Source organism: Cryptomeria japonica, chromosome 10 (assembly GCF_030272615.1).
Source record: "Cryptomeria japonica chromosome 10, Sugi_1.0, whole genome shotgun sequence".
Lineage (NCBI taxonomy): Eukaryota > Viridiplantae > Streptophyta > Pinopsida > Cupressales > Cupressaceae > Cryptomeria > Cryptomeria japonica.
This window is the reverse complement of record NC_081414.1, coordinates 515,600,525-515,622,401: the sequence shown is the minus strand read 5'-3', so window position 1 is coordinate 515,622,401 and position 21,877 is coordinate 515,600,525. Positions and strand designations below refer to the sequence as shown.

The window sequence follows — 21,877 nt, the reverse complement described above, 5'->3', positions numbered from 1 at the left end:
AAGGAAGCGGAGCAGTCGAAGCACCCAATGAACAACTTGAGAAAGGAACACTTGTATCAATTTTGAATTTGCACCTAAATTGGAAGTGTTGACAGAGATGGCAATAATGAATACACAAACTGTAGTGAATGAATTCATTTATAGAAAAAATTTGGATAGGATCCATTAAAGGCAATAATGAGCAGATATGGAAGATGTGGAGGAGTTGATCGGAGCGATTGATGTCACCCAAAAATCATGTCATCTGAGCTAAATTTTCAGTGAAGTGGCATGTGAGTAGTACGAGAATCCTTTTAAATTAATGTCACCTTATTTCATACCTATAAAAATAGTCTTGGAAAAGATGAAAAGAACATGTGGACCGCATTTAGCTAGTTGCCAACACCGATAAACATGAAAGAATGACACATGTGAACTATGCAATATTTAATATTGAACAGACGACACGTAATAATTTTTGGATAAGGAACCCATTCAAAGTACTTTGAATATACTGACATCATAGATGGGTATGTGCAGGATCATGGTGTGCCAAAACAGGCCCTTAAGTGGCAATGAAATTTTAGAAAAATCAGAGTTATGCAACTTGACATGAAAATTTGAATAAGTTGTGAACATTATTTTTAAAATATGTAAGAAGAGAATATATAGAAAATTGAATGTAGTTTCTAAGCTACTAGTTATTTTTTGGGAAAAAAAAAATCCTATTTGATGAAAATTTCAAATTTCAATGCAGTGGTACTAAAATTTCAAGAAAAAAATAAGAAGTAGACGTATGTTTGACCACCCTAATCACAATCAAATCTTATTATTTTTTTATAATATTTATAATATAAGTATTAGACTCATGTCCGGATGTGACACATATTTTTTTTTAATTTTTTATGAATTAAATAATTATTTATGAATTTTTTACTACAGCTTTTCAGAAATTCAAAAACTCCTACGTCTGACCACCTTAACTTGGTCAAAACCTTATGAAATTTAATTTTTTTTAATTTTTCCCTATAGTAGATGAAGCATAGGATGTGATGCATGTTTTGGTTTCAAAAAATGTTATACCGTTTGAAAGTTATGAGTGTTTTTCAATCAGTATATTAATCAGGACTATTGTCAGAATTCAATTAGAAAATAAATAATAATTATTTACTAAAGTTGAAATAAGACAAGCCTTATATTGTTGGAAAGCTGGGAACGTCCTTAAAAAACCCTTTTCATTTTATCAATTTTGGCTACAAAAAAAGTCGTCAACCACCAGTGTAAAGTCTGGGAAATCAAGGAATACTGAAAAACACGTTTTTTTAGTTGACTTTCCAGGCTTGTCACTTCCAAGTCTAATACCAAAGCATTCCAGAGCCGAAATTTGAATTTGAAAATTTGAGTACAAAAATCAGATATCGGATAAAATCGGATATCAAATTTTATCCGATATCCGATTTTTGTACAAAAATTTGCGATCCCCAAAGAATTTCCCTTTGCCGCCATTTATGAAGTAAACTGCCACATAGCAGAAATCCGATATCCGATTAAATCGGATATTGGATTTTATTGGTCATATTTTAGAGAGAGAGGAGGAGGAGAGGGAGAAAGAGAGAGAGAGAGGGAGATAGAGAGAGAGAGAGAGAGAGAGAGAGATAGACGGACAGACAGATAGAGGGAGGAGGAGAGAGAGAGAGGGAGAGAGAGAGAGAGAGAGAGAGAGAAGAGAGAGAGAGAGAGGAGGAGAGGGAGAGAGAGAGGGAGAGAGAGAGAGAAGGAGAGGGAGAGAGAGAGAGGGAGAGAGGGAGAGAGAGAAGGAAGGAGAGGGGGAGAGAGAGGGAGAGAGAGAGAGAGAGAAGGAGAGAGAGAGAGGGGGAGAGAGAGAGAAGGAAGGAGAGAGAGAGATAGAAAGAGAGAGAGAGACCATATGACCCGTAACGACACAATTTGGTGTCTTAAGGGGTCCTATGGTGTCGTTAGGGGTCATATGGTGTCTTGAGACACCATAGGACCCCTTAAGACACCAAATCATGTCATTAGGAGTCATATTGTGTCTTACGACCCATAACAATGACCCCTAATGATAGTTATGTGATATGGTGTCCCAAGAACCCTTATGACCTCTCAGGACACCATATGACCCCTAATGACACCATATTGGGTCGCTTTGGGTCATCTTGTGTCCTAAGGGGTAATATTGTGGTCTGTGACCCCTTAGGACATCATATGACCCCTAACGACATGATTTGGTGTCTTAAGGGGTCCTATGGTGTCGTTAGGGGTCATATGGTGTCCGTAGGGGTCATATTGTGTCCTAAGGGGTCCTATGGTGTCCATAGGACCCCTTAGGACACAATATGACCCCTTAGGACACCATATAACCCAAAGCAACCCAATATGGTGTCATTAGGGGTCATATGGTGTCCTAAGAGGTCATAAGGGTTCATGGGGCACCATATGACCCCTATGGACACCATATGACCCCTAACGACACCATTCAGACCCCTTAAGACACCAAATCATGTCGTTAGGGGTCATATTGTGTCCTATAACCCCTTAAGACACAATATGACCCCTAATGTTATGATTTTGTGTCTTAAGGGGTTGATTGGTGTCGTTAGGGGTTTTGTGTCTTAAGGGGTCGATTGGTGTCGTTAGGGGTCATATGGTGTCTTGTGACACCATAAGACCCCTTAAGACACCAAAATGTGTTGTTATGGGTCATATTGTGTCCTACAACCCCGTAAGACACAATATGACCCCTACCGACATGACTTGGTGTCTTAAGGGGTCCTATGGTGTCATATGGTGTCCAATGAACCCTTATGACCTCTTAGGACACCATATGGCCCCTAGTGACACCATTTTGGGTCGCTTTGGGTCATATTGTGTCCTAAGGGGTCATATTGTGTCTTAAGGGGTCCTATGGTGTAAATATGACCCCTAATGACATGATTTGGTGTCTTAAGGGGTCCTATGGTGTCATTAGGGGTCATATTTACACCATAGGACCCCTTAAGACACCAAATCATGTCGTTAGGGGTCATATTTACACCATAGGACCCCTTAAGACACAATATGACCCCTTAGGACATAGCAATATGGTGTCATTAGGGGTCATATGGTGTCCTAAGAGGTCATAAGGGTTCATGGGACACCATATGACCCCTATGGACACCATATGACCCCTAACGACACCATAGGACCCCTTAAGACACCAAATCATGTTGTTAGGGGTCATATTTTGTCCTACGACCCCATAAGACATAATATGACCCCTAATGACATGATTTGGTGTCTTAAGGGGTCCTATGGTGTCGTTAGGAGTTGTATGGTGTCTTGTGACACCATAAGACCCCTTAAGACACCAAATCATGTCATTAGGGGTCATATTTACACCATAGGACCCCTTAAGACAAAATATGAACCCTTAAGACACAACAATATGGTGTCATTAGGGGTCATATGGTGTCCTAAGAGGTCATAAGGGTTCATGAGACACCATATGACCCCTATGGACACCATATGACCCCTAACGACACCATAGGACCCCTTAAGACACCAAATCATGTTGTTAGGGGTCATATTGTGTCCTACGACCCCGTAAGACACAATATGACCCCTAATGTTATGGTTTGGTGTCTTAAGGGGTCCTATGGTGTTGTTAGGGGTCATATGGTGTCCATAGGGGTCATATGGTGTCTTGGGACACCATAGGACCCCTTAAGACACAATATGACCCCTTAGGACACAATATGACCCAAAATGACCCAATATGGTGTCATTAGGGGTCATATGGTGTCCTAAGAGGTCATAAGGGTTCATGGGACACCATATGACCCTTATGGACACCATATGACCCCTAACGACACCATCGAACCCCTTAAGACATCAAATCATGTCATTAGGGCTCATATGGTGTCCTTCTCTCTCTCTCTCTCTCTCTCCTCATCTCTCTCTCTCTCTCTCTCTCTCTCCATCTCCTTCTATCCCTCTCTCTCTCTAAAATATGACCAATAAAATCTGATATCTGATTTAATCAGAAATCGGATTTTTGCCATGTGGCAGTTTAGTTCATAAATGGCGGCAATGGGAATTTTTTGGGGGGACCACATATTTTTGTACAAAAATCAAATATTGAATAAAATCCGATATTCGATTTTAGTACTAAAAACCAACAAAAAAGGGTTTGTGGGCCATTCTGTAGATTCCAATGGCTGACAGTCTGGGTCCTATGTTTTCTGTTGAGGATCACGGGGTTTTAGATAGCTAGAGACAAATTTGTGCTTTTGGGAGATTCTTAAAGTGAAAACTTACATTGGCAATCATGAAGGAGCATAGGGAAATGGGGAGTAGTAGTCGTCAGAATTCTAAACGCAAAAGAAAACTTTCAAATGACCAAGTTGAAGTGTATAGAGAAAGAGATAGAGAATGTCATAGGAGGAGAAGACAAGGTATGTTAAATATTGCTAATGTTACTTCAACTGAAGAGGAAATTGAAATTGAAAATGTGCCACAAGTTATTGAAAATGAAAATGTAAATTTTGAAAGTGAAAATATTGTAAATTTTGACAGTGAAAATATTGAAAATTTTGAAAATGTTGAAAGTGATAATGAAAATGCTCAACATGTGGAAAATTTTGACATAGGAGGTGAAAATGTGGAGAACTTTAACATTGAAGGTGGAATTGCCTCACCAAGTGAACCATATGTAACACCTAATTACTTTAGAAATGAAGACCCTCTCATGGATGAAAGACAAATTCCAAATCCAAGACCTTCAAGAACCCCAAAATGGTTATTTGAAATCGATGAGAACATTATTGGGAATCTTGAAGGCAAGAGGTCAACAAGAACCGTTCGGTTGTGGGCTATAGAAATTTTCAACCAAAATTTTAGCAATTAGACATTGACCGAGCAATGCCAACTCTTTGTTCAATTGCTAAAGATGATAAAGATGAGACCAATGCTAAACAAATTGAAGATTCGTATGAACAAGAAGATGGAGAGAAATTCTATTATTGCAAAAAATCTATTTGACGCTCTCAATTCTATTGGAAAGAATACCAAAGAAAGAGATAAGAGAGCCACTTGAAGAGTGATTAGAACCTCCTTAGTAAGATATAAATTGAGGAAGGCTCGTCAAATGAGACAAACTTGTGTTGGTTTAACATAAACCATAAAACTTTGGATAGAGCATTTGCACGAAGACAAAGACTTGACGATCCACTTCAACAAGATACATGGGCATTTGGTGGGAGGCTTCCACGTGTTGATAGAAAGATGACTGACAATGTGAAGGGAGAGATTCAACAATTTTGGCACTCTGATTCTAGAGTGTCACCCAATGTAAAGGACGTTTTGAAATTAAGAATTGGCAACCGAGACCGCACACCGCATCCCAAACATTTCTTGGAATCAAGCCAAACAATGTTGTACAAATTTTTTTGTGAATTACATCCAACTTTGCAAATATCACAAAGGGCCTTTGAATCTTTGAAACCATTTTATTGTGTTCCTCTTAAGATTCACAATACCTATTTTTGCAAGTACCATGTGGAGTTTTCAATGTACCATGAACTTTTATGTCATATTCATTCTACGATGCATACTAATGAGATGTTGCAGGAGTGTGGTGCAATGCTATTTCCGAGATCATCAAGAGACTTGCAAGATCTATTTTTATGCCCTAGAGATGATGGCTGCTATTTTTATAGAAATGATTGTTTGAATGAGAAGTGCTCAAAATGCATTGGGTTGTCAAATTTTATTTCATGTTTTCATGAGGTCAGCGAACACGAGTTTGGAAATAATTATGTTGAGAAAAAAAAATACGAGACAGTGAAATATAATTTGAAGAGTGGAGGTGAAGGTTCTAGGTGCGAATTAGTCTCAAGAGAAGTGAGTATTGCTGATTTTATTTTGGATTTTAAGGAAAAAAATTTCTACAAGTATGCAAGGCACACCCATAGGTCTCAGTGGTTGGATCAATAGTTCAGGATGTGTAAGAACTCTTTCCCGATTGGCACTATTGTATCAGTGGTTGATTTTGTAGAGAACTATACATTGCAACCACAGAATGAGGTACAATCTTAGTACTACAATTCAGTCCAGATTGCTATTTTTGTTCACATTACATATAGACATGCTCCTGATAGTACAGAAGAGGACAGGAAGATAATCAGGGAGTATCATTTTTATATGAGTGATGATAGATCACACTCCTCCGAGTATGTGCAACATTCTTTCAAGAAATTTTTTGAGTTCTTGTATGAGAAAGATATTGCAATTGACCGACATATAATATGGTCAGATAACTATATGGGTCAATTCAAGAATGCCCGTATGTTTTATTGGTTGAGTAGAATGCATGTGGAGAGGCATATACCTCATATTTGGTGTTTTTTTGAGGTAGGGCATGGGAAGGGAGAGCATGATGGAGTAGGTGCATGTTTGAAGAGAGCTCTAGTTAAGGAGCAATTGAGGATTTCAAGTGCAAATTTCTCTGGTGCATGTTTTATTGTTGATTGGTGTAGTTCAGCATTGTCACATGGAGGTACTCTTGATTCAGCAGTGAGCAGATTCTTTTGGTTGGTTGAGGAGGGAACAATGGGAGATAGATTGGATTGTCAAACAATTAAAGATTCTTCAAAGATGCATTCATTTCTTAGCTCAGATGCAAGTACATGGACCATTTGGACACAAGCATTGGCTTGTTTTTGTCAGAGTTTTCTCCAGTGTGATTGGGATTAGTGCGAGTCAAGTGAGTGGGTTGATACGTGGGTTCCCCACTATCTAACTCCTTTATCAAATCTTGTACAACCAGGGCATGTTTCTGTAATTGTTGCACCGCAAGGGAATGAAGAGAGATCAGAATATTGGTTGGCACAATGTGTACAGGGAAAACAAAAGCTAACACAACCAGTGATAGATGATGATGGGTTCACATATCCTACAGGTTCAGTTGTTGTTGTGGTAACTTGGTTGCGAACATACATGATTAGAAAGAATGGCATACCTGCATTTGAAGACTATGAGAGACACAAAACCATTATAATGTATTCACACCTTATTATAGCTACAAATGTCAAGTTGTTGAAGCATCAAGCAAAACCGAAGACCAAAGAGCTATGGACAGTGACTACTGCTAATCATGAAGCAATACTGGATACTCTTAAACAAAGAGATGACCCTTCAGGCACACTTGAGTAGTAGGTCTTTAATGGTGCCTTATTTTTTTATCATGCATTTCATTTCAAAGAATGATCATTAAACCTTAATGTTCAAGTTTGTTACGTGTATATTAAGGATGTGTTCAAAATGCAGGTCTATTGATGAATGTTTGTTTTGGGAAACATGGTTTTTGCATGCACATAGCGAGTACACTCGATATAATTGGAAGGGACGTATTTTTGCAACACCACTTATGTTCATCCATGCAATTTATGTGTAGACTAACAATTCTTAAAAATACAGGTTCATGCTAGCTCATTCGTCGTTGACAAGGCCCTCTCTTGGTGATGGTACATATTCCTTTGTGTATTAATGAGATTAAATTGTGGGTCTTGTTGTGTTTATTATCATGAAGATGATTCAAATGCATGTGGCCAAGACACATCTACAGTGGATCAAATTGTCATGACAGATGATCTATTGAATCAAACATTTGACATTGACTAGTCAAGGTGGTCATCGAACTTTCACTCATGTAACCTTGTCTATTTTTATTCATTAATGGTTTATAAAATAAAGTCAGTTAGATTTTGGCAATTGAATAACATTCTTTCATTTTCAGACACTGACATCAGATGCACCTAATATTCTCTCCACAATGGAGCATGGTGTTCTCTAGCAGTAGCATCTTTCATGCTTTTGACAGTTGTATTAGTTAGATTAGTAAATTTCTATTTTGATGCTTCCCACAGGGCTTTGCAACTTCACATTGTGAGTGTGCCCCTGTTACAAATGAATTGTACTTTAATCAACATAGATGGTCTATGATGGCTTTTATGTAAGACTATATGGTTTTATTACATATATTATACTTTAATCGACATATAACAATATCCAAGTGATGGTTGGCATGAGCTTGAATATGGTAAGTTGTATGCATCTTGAAGTTGAATATGATATGTTGTATACATCTTGAAGTTGAACTTTGATTAGACTTTGTCAGCATTTGATGAATCATAAATGTCATTTCATTATTAATCTTGTGAGTGTGAGGTGTAGGAATAATAACTAATTGAGAACATCAATTCAAATCCATAATATAGAGGATACTAATTTATTTATTGCAGTTTAGTGCAGAACTTATTTATTTTTTCTAATAATGAAATAGGTACAACTGTATTGAGATAAAATGAAGCTTTTCTCTCATATAAAGATGTCACATTGGCAAATTGGTCTATATTATAATACACAAGATGTAAGTAAAATCAAAACGCTCTCATCAAATCCTTCCAAATTCTATGTTAACTTGTGACTCATTACGGTATGCTGGGAGAGGGAAGAGTGTGTGGCTTCAGGGAACAGTTTTGGAAATGAACCATATTGCATAAATCTCAAGGCTTCAACTTGATTATCATTAAAGGTTTCTGATTGTTTACAAAATATCCTTTCATATCCCTTCATGGATGTCACATGCGTAGGGTATGACCCTGAGCGTTCGATCGAGTGGGCGGGAAAAATAGGAGCATGCGTAGGGTAATAATGCCTAACTGGACATGTTGGAGCTGATGGTTCATCATCATGATGAGCAGAAGGAGAAATCGGCCACTCGACAACATTCCATTGAGTGAGACTGACGATTTTTTTGCCAACCGAAAAATTGCTGCCCTAATAAAACCGTAGGGAAACTTGAAGAGCCGAGATAAGCTTTCTTAGGGACCCCTCTCGTGGCCCCATAGGTTCAAACAGATCGTTCGCAGGTGCCACGGATTCCAAGTTAGGGCCCGTCAAAGTTTGACAATTTTGAGCACTTAGGGTGCTCAAGGGACAACGCCGGTAGGGTATGACCCTGAGCATTCGATCGAGTGGGGGGGTAAAACAGGAGCATGCGTAGGGTGATAATGCCTAACTGGACATGTCGGAGCTGACGGTTCATCATCGCGACAAGAAGAATGATAAATTGGCCACACGACAACATTCCATTAAGTGAGACTGACGATTTTTTTGCCAACCGAAAAATTGCTGCCCTAATAAAACCGTAGGGCAACTTGAAAAACTGAGATAGGATTTCGTAGGGACCCCTCTCATATCCCCGTAGGTTGAAATGAAATGTTCGCAGGTGCCATGGATTTTGAGCTAGGGCCCGTCAAAGTTTGACAATTTTGAGCACTTAGGGCGCTCAAGGGACGACGCCGGTAGGGTATGACCCCGAGTGTTCGATCGAGTGGGGGGGGAAAATAGGAGCATGCATAGGGTAATAATGCCTAAATGGACATGTCGAAGCCGACTGTTCATCATCGCGATGAGCAGAACGAGAAATCGGCCACACGACAACATTCCATTGAGTGAGACTAACAATTTTTTCGCCAAGCAAAAAATTGCTGCCCTAATAAAACCGTAGGGAAACTTGAAAAACTGAGATAGGCTTTCATAGGGACCCCTCTCATGGCCCTGTAGGTTCAAATGGATCATTTTCAGGTGCCACGGATTCCGAGTTAGGGCCCGTCAAAGTTTGACAATTTTGAGCACTTAGGGCGCTCAAGGGAAGACGTCGGTAGGGTATGACCCCGAGCGTTTGATCAAGTGGGGGGGGGAAATAGGAGCATGCGTAGGGTAATAATGCCTAACTAGACATGTCAGAGCTGATGGTTTGTCATCGCGGTGAGCAGAATGAGAAATCAGCCACGCGACAACATTCCATTGAGTGAGACTGACGATTTTTTCGCCAACTAAAAAATTGCTGCCCTAATAAAACTATAGGGCAACTTGAAAAACTGAGATAGGATTTCGTAGGGACCCCTCTCGTGGCCCCGTAGGTTCAAACGGATCATTTGAGGTGCCATGAATTCTGAGTTAGGGCCCGTCAAAGTTTGACAATTTTGAGCACTTAAGGTGCTCAAGGGACGACGCCGGTAGGGTATGACCCCGAGCATTCGATCGAGTGGGGGGGGGGGGGAATAGGAGCATGTGTAGGGTAATAATGCCTAACTGGACATGTCGGAGCCGATGTTTCATCATCGTGACAAGCAGAATGAGAAATTGGCCACGCGACAACATTCCATTGAGTGAGACTGACAATTTTTTCGCCAACCAAAAAATTGTTGCCCTAATAAAACTCCAAGCATTCGACCGAGGTGGGGGGAAAAATAGGACCATGCGTAGGGTAATAATAAATTGTATCAAGTATTGTTCATTAAATGAATTGTATTGTATTGTTCATTAAATGAATTGTATTGTATTGTTCATTAAATGAATTGTATTGTTCATGAACTGTATTGTTCATTGAATGAATTGTATTGTATTGTTGATTAAATGAATTGTATTGTTCATAAATTGTATTGTTCATTAAATGAATTGTATTATATTATTCATTAAATGAATTATATTGTTCATTATAAAAACAACACTTACGATGAAATGAAATGAAATGAATTGTATTGTTCATTAAATAGCCATTATTAACCATTGTTAATTATTGGAATGAAGATTAAAGATTTCCATGATAACACCACGCACAGATGAGCAACAATTTATATGATCGAATATCAACTTCTGTATATATAAAAATGTCAAATGATTACAAATGTATGTCCATACACAAATATGGCATAAATGCCAACTGAAACAAAATGTATGTCTAAATACGTGAATGTATGTCCATATACAAAATATACATGCCAACTAGACATGTAAGCATCCCAAAACTATCTATAACATCCTAAGCTACTGATGGATCATCAAAATCAATCCTTTTTGCCGCACTTCTTAGCTCTGAAGGATCTTGCACAAGAAAAATAAACCACGATTAATATTAGTTATATTATATAATTCACATTCGAAAAGTTAACATAAAAATGAACTATAATTGAACTATTCATGTTTACCTCATCTCCACGTTTTCTCTTCATCTTTGCAGGACTCTTGATGTATGTCTTCAATAGAGGAGGTATGTTTTGAATATTTTCATAAACAACCTACATATGTTTAGAAACATGACATTGATACAAGTTAGCATATAATTATCACTGATAATAACAAATTATATCTACTAATCAAAAAATAAAATAAACACACATCTACTCGAGGCATCTCTTCTTCTTCTTCAGGTATACTGGGTGTAGTCATCAAGGATGTGAAGCCAAGGATTCTCTATATATATACACAACAAGTATATGAAACTATCAATCTATGTCTAGACATGTATAATCACTATAAGTTATTTAAATTATTCATTCAATCATATTTGCATTCAATTACCTTTCCCTTGTCTCCAACAGCACTACCAGATCTTAAATCACACTGCTCCGCACTCATGCTGCTTGTGCCCTACAAGAGTAAAATAAGATATACATGCAAGTTACTACATAATCTAATTAATACCAATATAAATGATGAGCATGTATGTACAATAAAATACAAACGACTAGGTGCAATAATATATGTACCATCAAGCTATCAAGGCCAAATGATATGGCCAACAAGGTGCCCTCCTAAATCTGTCTCAACTCATCCTCAGTCATCAACTATTAAATAGACCATGTAAATAAAAATTAGTACTTAATATTATCTAATTTATAAATATTTAATTAAAATATAACATGAACTGTGAAAATACAAATCTTACCACTACATCATCAATGTATGATGATGGTGCCTCCTCGCCTCTAGCATGTGAGGACTCCCCAGGGTATCCTCTAGTCTATGTAATAACATCTGGTGCATTATGCATCTCATGCACCTCATAATCTGCATTGTCCACAAGATGATCGATGGGCTGTCCTACTGGACCCAAGCATACGTGCCCACGCATGACACAACTATGGGGCACACATATGTGTGGAGCTGAGGATGACATGTCAATGCCACCAGATGTACCGCTAGCATCAATAGTAGGCTGAGCTACTGACGCGGCCTGAGAAACCAAAAGGCTACTTGAAGAGTGAATAGTCGATATGGTCCGTGAAGCCGCCTCATGAATGATATCAGGATGCTGCACTATAGGTGGGGGATCAACAGGAGGAGGGGGGACATACGGGCCCTGGACTACTCTGACTACCCTAGGTCTATTTTGGGGCATACCTGAACCTACACCCTGGAAAGGTTGGATGTCAAAGTAGTTCACATGTTTGTGTAAAACAAACTCAGCATACAATTTTTTTATAAAATAGAAGGGGATATCAAGATTGTTGTTGGGTGGTTTGTCGAAAACCATCCACCAACAATCCCAAAAGTTTTTCACAATCCCATCATTTGTGCACCATTTAATAGAAAGTTTTGTTTTTTGGGGATCTACGGGCTGACCAGTATAGGGATTGACAAACAATGAGGTGATTTCAGCTTTGGATATCTCAAGATCCTTGATATCCTTATACGACAAGCCATCTGCATATTTTTCCCTCATAGAATCTCGCCACAAAAGGGCGGCATCGTGCTCCTCAGTCATGGTTTCCATACTTTTTATGATCGACGTGAGAGGATCAAACATTGGGTTTAGACGAGGGATACTACGATATACTTCTGCAATCCCCCTCAATTCATTCAAATTTTGTGCAATCAAATCTTGAATTGAGGGGGGGTTTGGCAAATGAGGGTTTGGTTGTTGCAATTGTTGTTCGTCAGTGTTTTCATTGTTATCCCCCATTTTTAACCTAATTGAATGTAAACAATTAAATTTAGTTAACAAACTTAAACAATTAGGTATTTGATTAAAAAAAACCTAGTTTCCATTAAAAAAACCATATTTTCAATGAAAAATCAAATAAACATTAACAAAAAAATACAAAAATTGAATGAAAATGATTCAAAACGATAAAATTCTTACCTCTGAATCTATCTTTTAGCAATTTTTGGTCAAAAAACCGGATATCGGATGGAGCGGATATCGGATTGTGATGAAATCGAGCGGCCCTGTGAGTTAAAAACGACTCACGGGCTGCCACTATCAAAATATAAAAGTCTCAGAAAATCGGATATCCAATTTTTATACTTAAATTATTTTTAAATAACATATATAATATAATATAATATTATATAATATTATAATATAATAATATAATATTATAATATAATATAATATTATATTATATTATATTATAATATTATATTATATTATAATATAATATAATATTATAATATTATATTATATTATAATATTATATTATATTATAATATAATATAATATTATAATATTATATTATATTATAATATTATATAATATTATAATATAGTATAATATTATAATATTATATTATATTATAATATAGTATAATATTATAATAATATATATAATATAATATAATATTACATTATTATGTTATATATAATATAATATTATATAATATATAATATAATATTACATTATTGTATTATATATAATATAATATTATATTATATTATATTATATTATATATATTATTATATAATATATATTATATAATATAATAATAGATTATATATTATATAATATGTAACATATAATATATTTTTTAAATTAAAATTACAAATAAAAATCAGATATCCGATTTGCATAGGTAATTACTAGGCCAAGGTGTACTAACACCCAGGCCAAGCAAAAAGTCAACACGGGTTTTCACATTTTTAGGCGAGTGAAGAAGGCTATTTTTTTCACATCACCACTTTTTGGCCCCCCTTGATCCTGCACTAACCCAGATGGCAACCAACTTAGCTCGCAACCAAGAAAATTGGTTGGATTTAAGGACCACGTGGAGTGGTGAGTGTGCAGTCGACACCGTCAACTATGAAGAAAACCATTGGCTATTTGAATTGGTCAATGAGAGAGTAGAGAACTCTTAGTCGACAAGTGAAATGGGAAGTCAAACTCATCTGCACCATTAGTAAGTTCTCTTTAATGACATAAGTTGAAACCAAATTATCAACATCAACCGACCATGTTTAAGATCCCTGCAACAAATCCATTTTAATATATTAACACTACAATGGTTCACATTTGCAAGCCTAGTAGAACAACAAAGGCGCAAGCCTATGCTCATAGTAGCCCAACTAGTTTTGAACCTTGGTGGAACCATATACAATGCCACATCTTAACTAATACACTACAAGATGAACCTGATTAGAGTAGAATATTATTCCTAACATATCCTTCTCGATAAGTTTGTGAGGATATTGATTGCATAGGTGTGCAATCATTCATGTGATCTCTTCCATAATTATAATCCTCTAGATAAGTTTGTTAGGATATTGATTGCTTAGGTGTGCAGTCATTCATATGATCTCCTACCATAATTATAGAAAACAACTACTATCCTAGGTGGAAGTGCACACTCCTACATACATGTACATCCTAAATCTAATTAATCAATCTAATATATTTTTCAAGATTTCAATTCTATTCAATTGTTTGTAATTCCTAGTTCTCACATAGTACTAGAGCTTTAGTAATCCAATTGTTTTTTATCACATTTGCGGGGAGGGGCCCTTGAACCCTCACAAAACAACAAAATTAGAGAGTAGCAACATAGTCTCTAGCATCAAACAACCAAACAATCAGAAAGTTCCCAAGAATCTCTCAGAAGTAATAAAAAACCACCATATCATCAATAGCTAAATATAGTAATCTTGTCTTGCAACAACCTATCCATAAGGTAACAACTACCAGTTAAGTATAAAGAGTCCATAAACTTATCAGAGAACTTAATTCTAATAGAATTCTCAGGCATATGGCACACAAGCCTATTCATAAGAGAGTCTTTAAAAAAACTAAGATTAACTATATTTAAACTCATCATAGAGCAAAAAGGAAACCAAAACAGTAGCAAGTTAGTCCTCCTTGATAAGATTCTAGTCCCACTCCAGTCACTGCATCCGCTCATTCCATATAACTAGGTACAAAGTGTCCTCTTTCTGCTCTTCCTCCTACACTTTTCCTAGTTACCCTAATTTTTTAGTTTTCTTCTTCATCCTGATTTGTCCCTTCCATTACTGCTTTCCACATTAAGCCATTGGTAATAACACATAGAAAGCTTAATGAATTTCCCATTAGCTGGTATCCGTGCCTATAATCTTCAACCTTGGCTTCAAGGTTCACTATCTTGACCTACATATCAATTATCTGGTTATGCAACTTTATGGTACTATGATTCTCCATAACAGTGGGGAAGTCCTACGAGAAAGCCACCATTTCCATATTGTCCAAAGAATTTTGAGGCAAGGAAATTAGTTCAAAATCCTCCTTAACCTTCAAAGAGTCACTCTCCTCATCCAACTCCTTATATTTCTCCTCTTGTTCCTCTTGCACTTTAAATTCCTCATTCTTTGTATCCTCATTAGAGGATTCATCATCTTCATCTGAGGTGAACTCCTCAACTGTTTTAGGGGAAGCATCAATGGGTTTGATTTTGACTTTCCTATCCTTACCAAGGAGATGGGCCAACCTTCTCTCCCCAGAGATACCCTCCTTCTTCTCCTTATCATGTGGGCTAGCCTCTTCTTTTTCATAATCTTGTAATTCAAGGTCAATGGTGATGTTCCTCTTACTAGGGTCTTTATCAAGTTTTCTAGCCTTAATAGAGCTATTTTTTATGTTTCCAACTTTCTTTTTTCAGGGTTGGATTTAAGTAGAGCCAGTTCTAGAGTTTTTGACTCTAACTCGACATAGGACTTCTTGCCTTTAGATTTTGAAGTAGGGGTATTTTCACTCGAAGGTAGGGGTTTGGTCTCAATAAGCTCAATTTTGATAGAGGGGCATCCTGCCTCATTACTATGCCTAGAATTCCCAAGGAGGGTAAAAAAATGGTTGCAATGGGGAGAATGATCAAAAGCATACTTATACTTGTTATAGATAAGCCCTTGATGGAGAGGTGAGTTAGCACCATTAGCAATACTTGCAGAAAGCAAGTGAAAAGAAAATAAGGCAGATAAATTCTATTGCCATGCCTAATGTGGTTCAAGATTGGGAAATGATAGACATACATAGAGGTGTAGTGACCTTCTTAGGTAAAGTATTTTACACAAAATAACTCATAATAGGAAAGAGCTTAGGAATCATAGAGCGACCATACCCATTCTACACCACCACCGACTTCTCTCATTTCTCAAATAATTTCTTCATGTAGTACTTGTAATCGCCTGGGCAATCTAGTTGTTGCTTCACCTACATTTTGTAGATTTTTGTAAATTCTACTCAGAATATCGCATAAATGTTTTTCAATTAAAAACAAATATATTTTTATTTGCCAAATATGAAAATTAGACCCTTCAAATTAAATAACAGTATCGAATTTCTCCATTTAGATAAACTGGCTTAATACAAATATTGTTTATAAACCAACACAAGTCCGTACCTTGTATAGTTAATTTATGCATGTACGCTTATAACACTCGTTCAAAAAAAAGAGGGCTATCTCTCCTTGTATGGTGCACACGGAACGTAATTTATCAGCAAAGTAAGCAAAGATTGTTATAGTCAGCACAAAGATTTGAAAGATGCGGCTTGGTTACTAGATAATGTGCACACCCAACATTAATTAAGGTAAGGTCTTCCTACGATATCCGTAGAAGGTGCACCTACTAACAAATCATTGTCTTGCATCTATAGAAATCAATCACGTCAACCACACAACACTTGTGCTCCTCCAATCACACAACAGACCACTCATGTGAATCTTTATGAATATTTATGAATGTTAGAAATTTTGAAATTTGATAATCTCTCAAGTGTGTAATACAGTGGGAAACTTTCACAAATCCAACCCTTCATTTTCATTCAAAACCAATATTCATTTTACTATGGCCAAGTCATGGAAGTATAAGGATACGTTTTCTTTCTTCCATGGTAAAGGACAACTCCTACAAATTTAATTTTTCTTTTCACTAGGAATTTTCATCTTGCATAACATATGCTAAATTCTTAAAAATAAGCTCCTAATTTTATTTATAGGAATGCTTTAGTATGCTTACAAGCATGGCATCTTTCCTTTTGGTGGTTATTATCTTGTTATTTTTTTCTATTCTTAGTCCAATGGTCATCTAGTTATGTAGAAGTCATTCAAAGTGGTTTTTATATTGAAAGTTCAAAATGATTCTTTGTATTAAAAGTTAAATTAATTAACAGAAAAAAAGAATCTATATTTTCATAGCACTCTATTTAGATGAGGTGATGGTTTTTGTATGGAGGGCCTAGTGATCCCCATTCTTCGAATTGAGAGGAGATATTTTTGGTTAAAATTTTCAATTTTCAATTTGCTAAGATTTTCAAACATCTCACCAAAGAAACACTTCAACTCAGCCAAATCCTTGAGTGGTAAGAAAAAAGTCCCTATGCCAATTTTTTCCAATTAAATAATAAGATTAATTATATCTTAATCTTTTGTTCATACATATTAATAATGAGGCTAACTATACCATAATATGTTATTCTTTCAAATACACAAATTACAATACATTCCTAACAATGGATGTTCAAAGAAATATTTTCACTATGTTGTCAACTTCTAGATAAGATAAACTCAAATTATTGTTTTGCCAACTAGCTAAGCCAATAAAAATATTTTATAATCTTGTAATATCAATGTTTAAAGTAAGCATTGATTTTTGGGTTTCAATACAATTTTCACTTTAATAGGGGAGAGGGGATAGTAGTTGTACAGGTCTATCGAGTCCTGCCACATATTATACTATATATTGTAAGTAAATAATCCACATGTAAATAATTTTTTTACCAAATATTATTTAAAATGAACTTGTACTTGAACACAATAGAACCTATAAATGTTATATAAAAAAAACATAAACACATTCTTAACAAGTGAAATAAATAATTTTTTGTTTCAAATAAAATAGCATGGCTATCCACTATAAGTTTGTCATTTATAAATAAAAGATGCTCACTTAAACAAGTACTCTTATCTAGTGAAAAAAGATTATTCTTATGTGTACAACTATTGGGGTAGAAATGTATATGCATTGGAGTATATTTCATATTAATAATTTGTCTTATCACAAATATAAAAGGTGAACACAATAAATATCTTGTTTTTTCCCATGAAACGTGAGGGATTGTCCAAAGGTTTTAGTGTTCAACAATTGGTCCCTTTGTGTTCAATATAAGTTGCATTGTATATAATAAAATGTTTTTTATTATGTTAGTAGGGAGAAGGCCCCAAACCTATGAAACAACAAAATCACAGAACAACAACAAAACCCTAGCCCCAAACAACCAAACAAAGAGAGCCAATATCAACCTAACTTTTTGTGTTCAACTATTTTTCCTTTGGTGTTGGATATAAAAGTTAGACATAACACACCCTTATGATTACTAATAGGAATTTGGTCCATTTAAGTTGCATATAAGTTATATTTTACATAAAAATATGATATTATACTAATTACAAATGATATTTTCTTATTCAACTACAAGGGAATTTTAAATTAAGTTTTGGTTGAATCTTTAAAAAGTCATTTTTTGGACACTTCATACTAGACATGTTATTTTGATGAGTTGCATGATGAGTCATGCCTTCAAACCTTAGTTTTAGATAGTTAAGTTTCCAGTTTATATTTCTAAAAAAATGGAGATCTTACGATATTCCATGTGACAACTACATGTTGAGAAAGTTAGCCCTCACGACTACTAGTCCCTCTCCCCTAGTTACTTTGATAATTATTTTAACATTGTATGTAAGCAAATTAAATATTTTTTATTAAGAGGGTTTTATTTGAAATTGACATAATTGTTTAGCTAGGTCAACCTTAAACCACACACACATAAGCAACATATTAAGCCTAGAGAATATTAGTCAACTCTAAGCGTTTAACACTTTTAAGCCTAGAAGTGTATTCTTAGTGTTACCACACACCTTAAGCAACATATTAAGCCTAAAAAATGTCACTCAAATTTGACTATATAACTCTTTTAAGCCTAGAAGTGTAAGCTTAGTGTGTGTGATTTAAGCCATTTTAGCTACTAGACTGTGAGCTTTAGGCTAGAACCTCTTTGTCTAATAGTGGAGGACTAAGAGATATTTATTTTGTTTTGCTAAAGTCATCGAAAATATGATCTCTTCCTAATCCTTTATGATTTTGAGAGCACATACCAAAACTTGATCCCTAATTTACTCATTTAATACCATTTAATATCCCAACAAATCAAACTAATGTCCAAATAAAATAGATTGTTGCCTATCTAACATATTACAATAAAAAGAATGCATCACCACAAGACACATTTTATATTTTCTATTTTCACACCTTTTATTTAGCATGCCACATCTGTCGAGTGATTAACTGTAAATTAAAAAATATCAACGTCTCCCCTTTTTGTGGGTGGCCTCGTCAAATTTCAAATCCATGCACAACAAACCTATGCCATTTGCCGCGGGAATCTCCTGCTTGGGTAATAATTTTCCCATCTGTGTAGGAAGACATGGCAAAAGATAAGGTGTTTGGATCCTAATCCGTGTAGGAAGACATGGCAAAAGATAGTGGTCACAAACCTCACAACAAACAATCAAACAGATTTTGTGGTTCCAATGCAAACATTTGCAACCATGGCACTTCCACACAAGGACCCCGCTCTCCAAAGAAAAGGGATTATCGACATTGAATATAAAAGGTATTTTTAATGCTTACATCTGTAAAGTTTTTATTAGGGCTGACAAATTTTAAAAATTTTGAGAAAAAACTTGTTGTATTTGCAACGCCAATCAGAATCTCACGAATTTTGCAATTCTGAAAAAGGAACAACCCTTTAAATTCTTTGAGATTTTAAATGACAAATGTAGGCCGTTTACTTTCAACCCTGAAGAATTTATATTTCAGTGGTACTTGAAAAATCCTTTTTGTTTGGTGTTTTGGTGGACAAGATCTTCTGCGAATATGATGGACATAATTTGTCTGTAAAGGTTGATGAGAGCAATCGTTATCCCGACTATCTGGCTGTGGAATTTCTATATCAAGGAGGCCAGACATATATTGTTAATGTGGGTGTCGCATAGGTAAGATAGATTGAAGAATTAGAGCTGATTGTTTTCATGAAGGAAATGCAGTTGTTCATAATACCTAATACAAAAACTTATTTTGCAGGCTAGAAATTTTGAGTGGAAGTACTTGACGCGCGATCATGGAGCAACAGTGTGGAGCATAAGCAATCCCCTAAGCAGAGGTCTACAGTTTAGATTCGTTATAAGTTCAGGGTATGGTTCAAGTGCTCATTCCAAGTAATAGCACATATAAATTTAATTTGTATTGATACAATATAGGCTCTCAAGCCATGTAAACATCAATAATATAACTATGAAGTATAAGTAAAATAAGATAAATATAGGATCATAAGCAAAGTCCTTGGTCACCTCCAATCCACATGATCATTTGTAAGACGAAGGACAACAACATGGATCGGGTGCTTTTCCACCAAACCATGAAGCCTTGCTTCCCTAGAGTTCTCCCTACTTTGAAGAACACCCAATCTTGCTCGAAACACCTAGCTACCTCGAAACAATGACATGATGGAAATTTTGGTGCAACTTGATAAATTTATATGGATATCTAAATCTTAATAATGCAATGCTCTATTATCAAGATATGGTAGAGAAGCATATCAATAAATTTTTCTAGGATAATTCATCTATTTCAATGAACAAGACTTTGGCCAAAGCACTTTAAAATAATTTTTTTATGAAAATTAAAATCATTCTTCTCTATTTACCAATATTTGGTACTCTTTCCAAAAATCATAACCCAAACACATTGATAGCTCTAAAAATTGATTACATGAGAATTTTTAATTTTGAGCTTAAATATTGATTTTTTTGGTTTTGTTTGCATCCTCTATCAAGGTCCAAGGTCTAGGGTTTAGGGTTTATCAAAATTTCTCTTGTCTTGTGAAGAAAACCCTAGCAATGATATATCTCATCATTACTTTTTCCCACTTAAAGTCGAGGGTTGTTTACCATGGGCAGGGCCATTTTATTCTTTAAGTGATAAGTTGTGTTAGACTAGTTTTTGAAGTGATTTTCCTAAGGCGCATAAAATTTCCTTCCTATAGTCGGTCTCCATTTAATATTTGTGCCCGCGCCCATAATTTTCCTAAGTCCAAAAATTCCAAGTATTTTGGCCGGTTGATAAAAGCATAACAGATCTGACAGTCCTCGCTTCCCCGTGGTGAAAAGTGCAAGGATGATAAAGATCGCGGCATCACAAGATGATGCCACGTGTTTTCAGCGGAAAATGACAAGTTGGCGGTGTAGCTTGCCAACGCCTTGTGTTATCGATTCTCAAGCGGTAAAAGCCGATTTACTAACAGTTCTATCAATTAGCATGTGTTCAAAATGAATGGTGATGTTATGTCCTAAGGTAAAAGGTGCCCAATATTTAATTCTGAAAGAGTTAATGGGCACTGTGCAGAGCAATAAAATGTGAATAGATCTGACAGCCCCCATATCCCCGCGATGGGCGTTGCAAGGAAGTTACGGACTGCGGCATCACGAGATGATGTCACGTGCCCTGAGCTGGCCGTGAAAGACTTATGGTGGGGCCACTGACAGAGTCTGGTCGAATGTTGATATGGTGCTGATTAGTCGTGACTTCGTGGGTCTGCGGATACAATTGGAAGGTCAAATGACCCATCCACAAATAATGATCATTTCATTTGCCAGGCTAGGTAAGATATGCGACTGAGTTTCAAATGTGAAATTAGGAGGGATCTTTGAAGACATTGGTCATAGCTTGCATGGGAGAGATAGGATGAACAGGA

At 36.1% G+C, this 21,877-nt stretch overlaps 1 protein-coding gene across 1 annotated transcript in view; it reads left to right on the top strand.

Annotated features, from left to right (window-relative positions):
- Positions 1-21,665, top strand: part of LOC131054546 (expansin-like A1) — a 75,943-nt gene extending 54,278 nt beyond the window's left edge. Inside the window, exons 7-9 of the mRNA XM_059212569.1 lie at positions 20,028-20,105; positions 20,209-20,342; positions 21,548-21,665. Coding sequence (XP_059068552.1) covers positions 20,028-20,105; positions 20,209-20,342; positions 21,548-21,665 — 330 coding nt within the window. The remainder of the gene's footprint in view (positions 1-20,027; positions 20,106-20,208; positions 20,343-21,547) is intronic.
- The last annotated feature ends 212 nt before the right edge of the window (positions 21,666-21,877 follow it).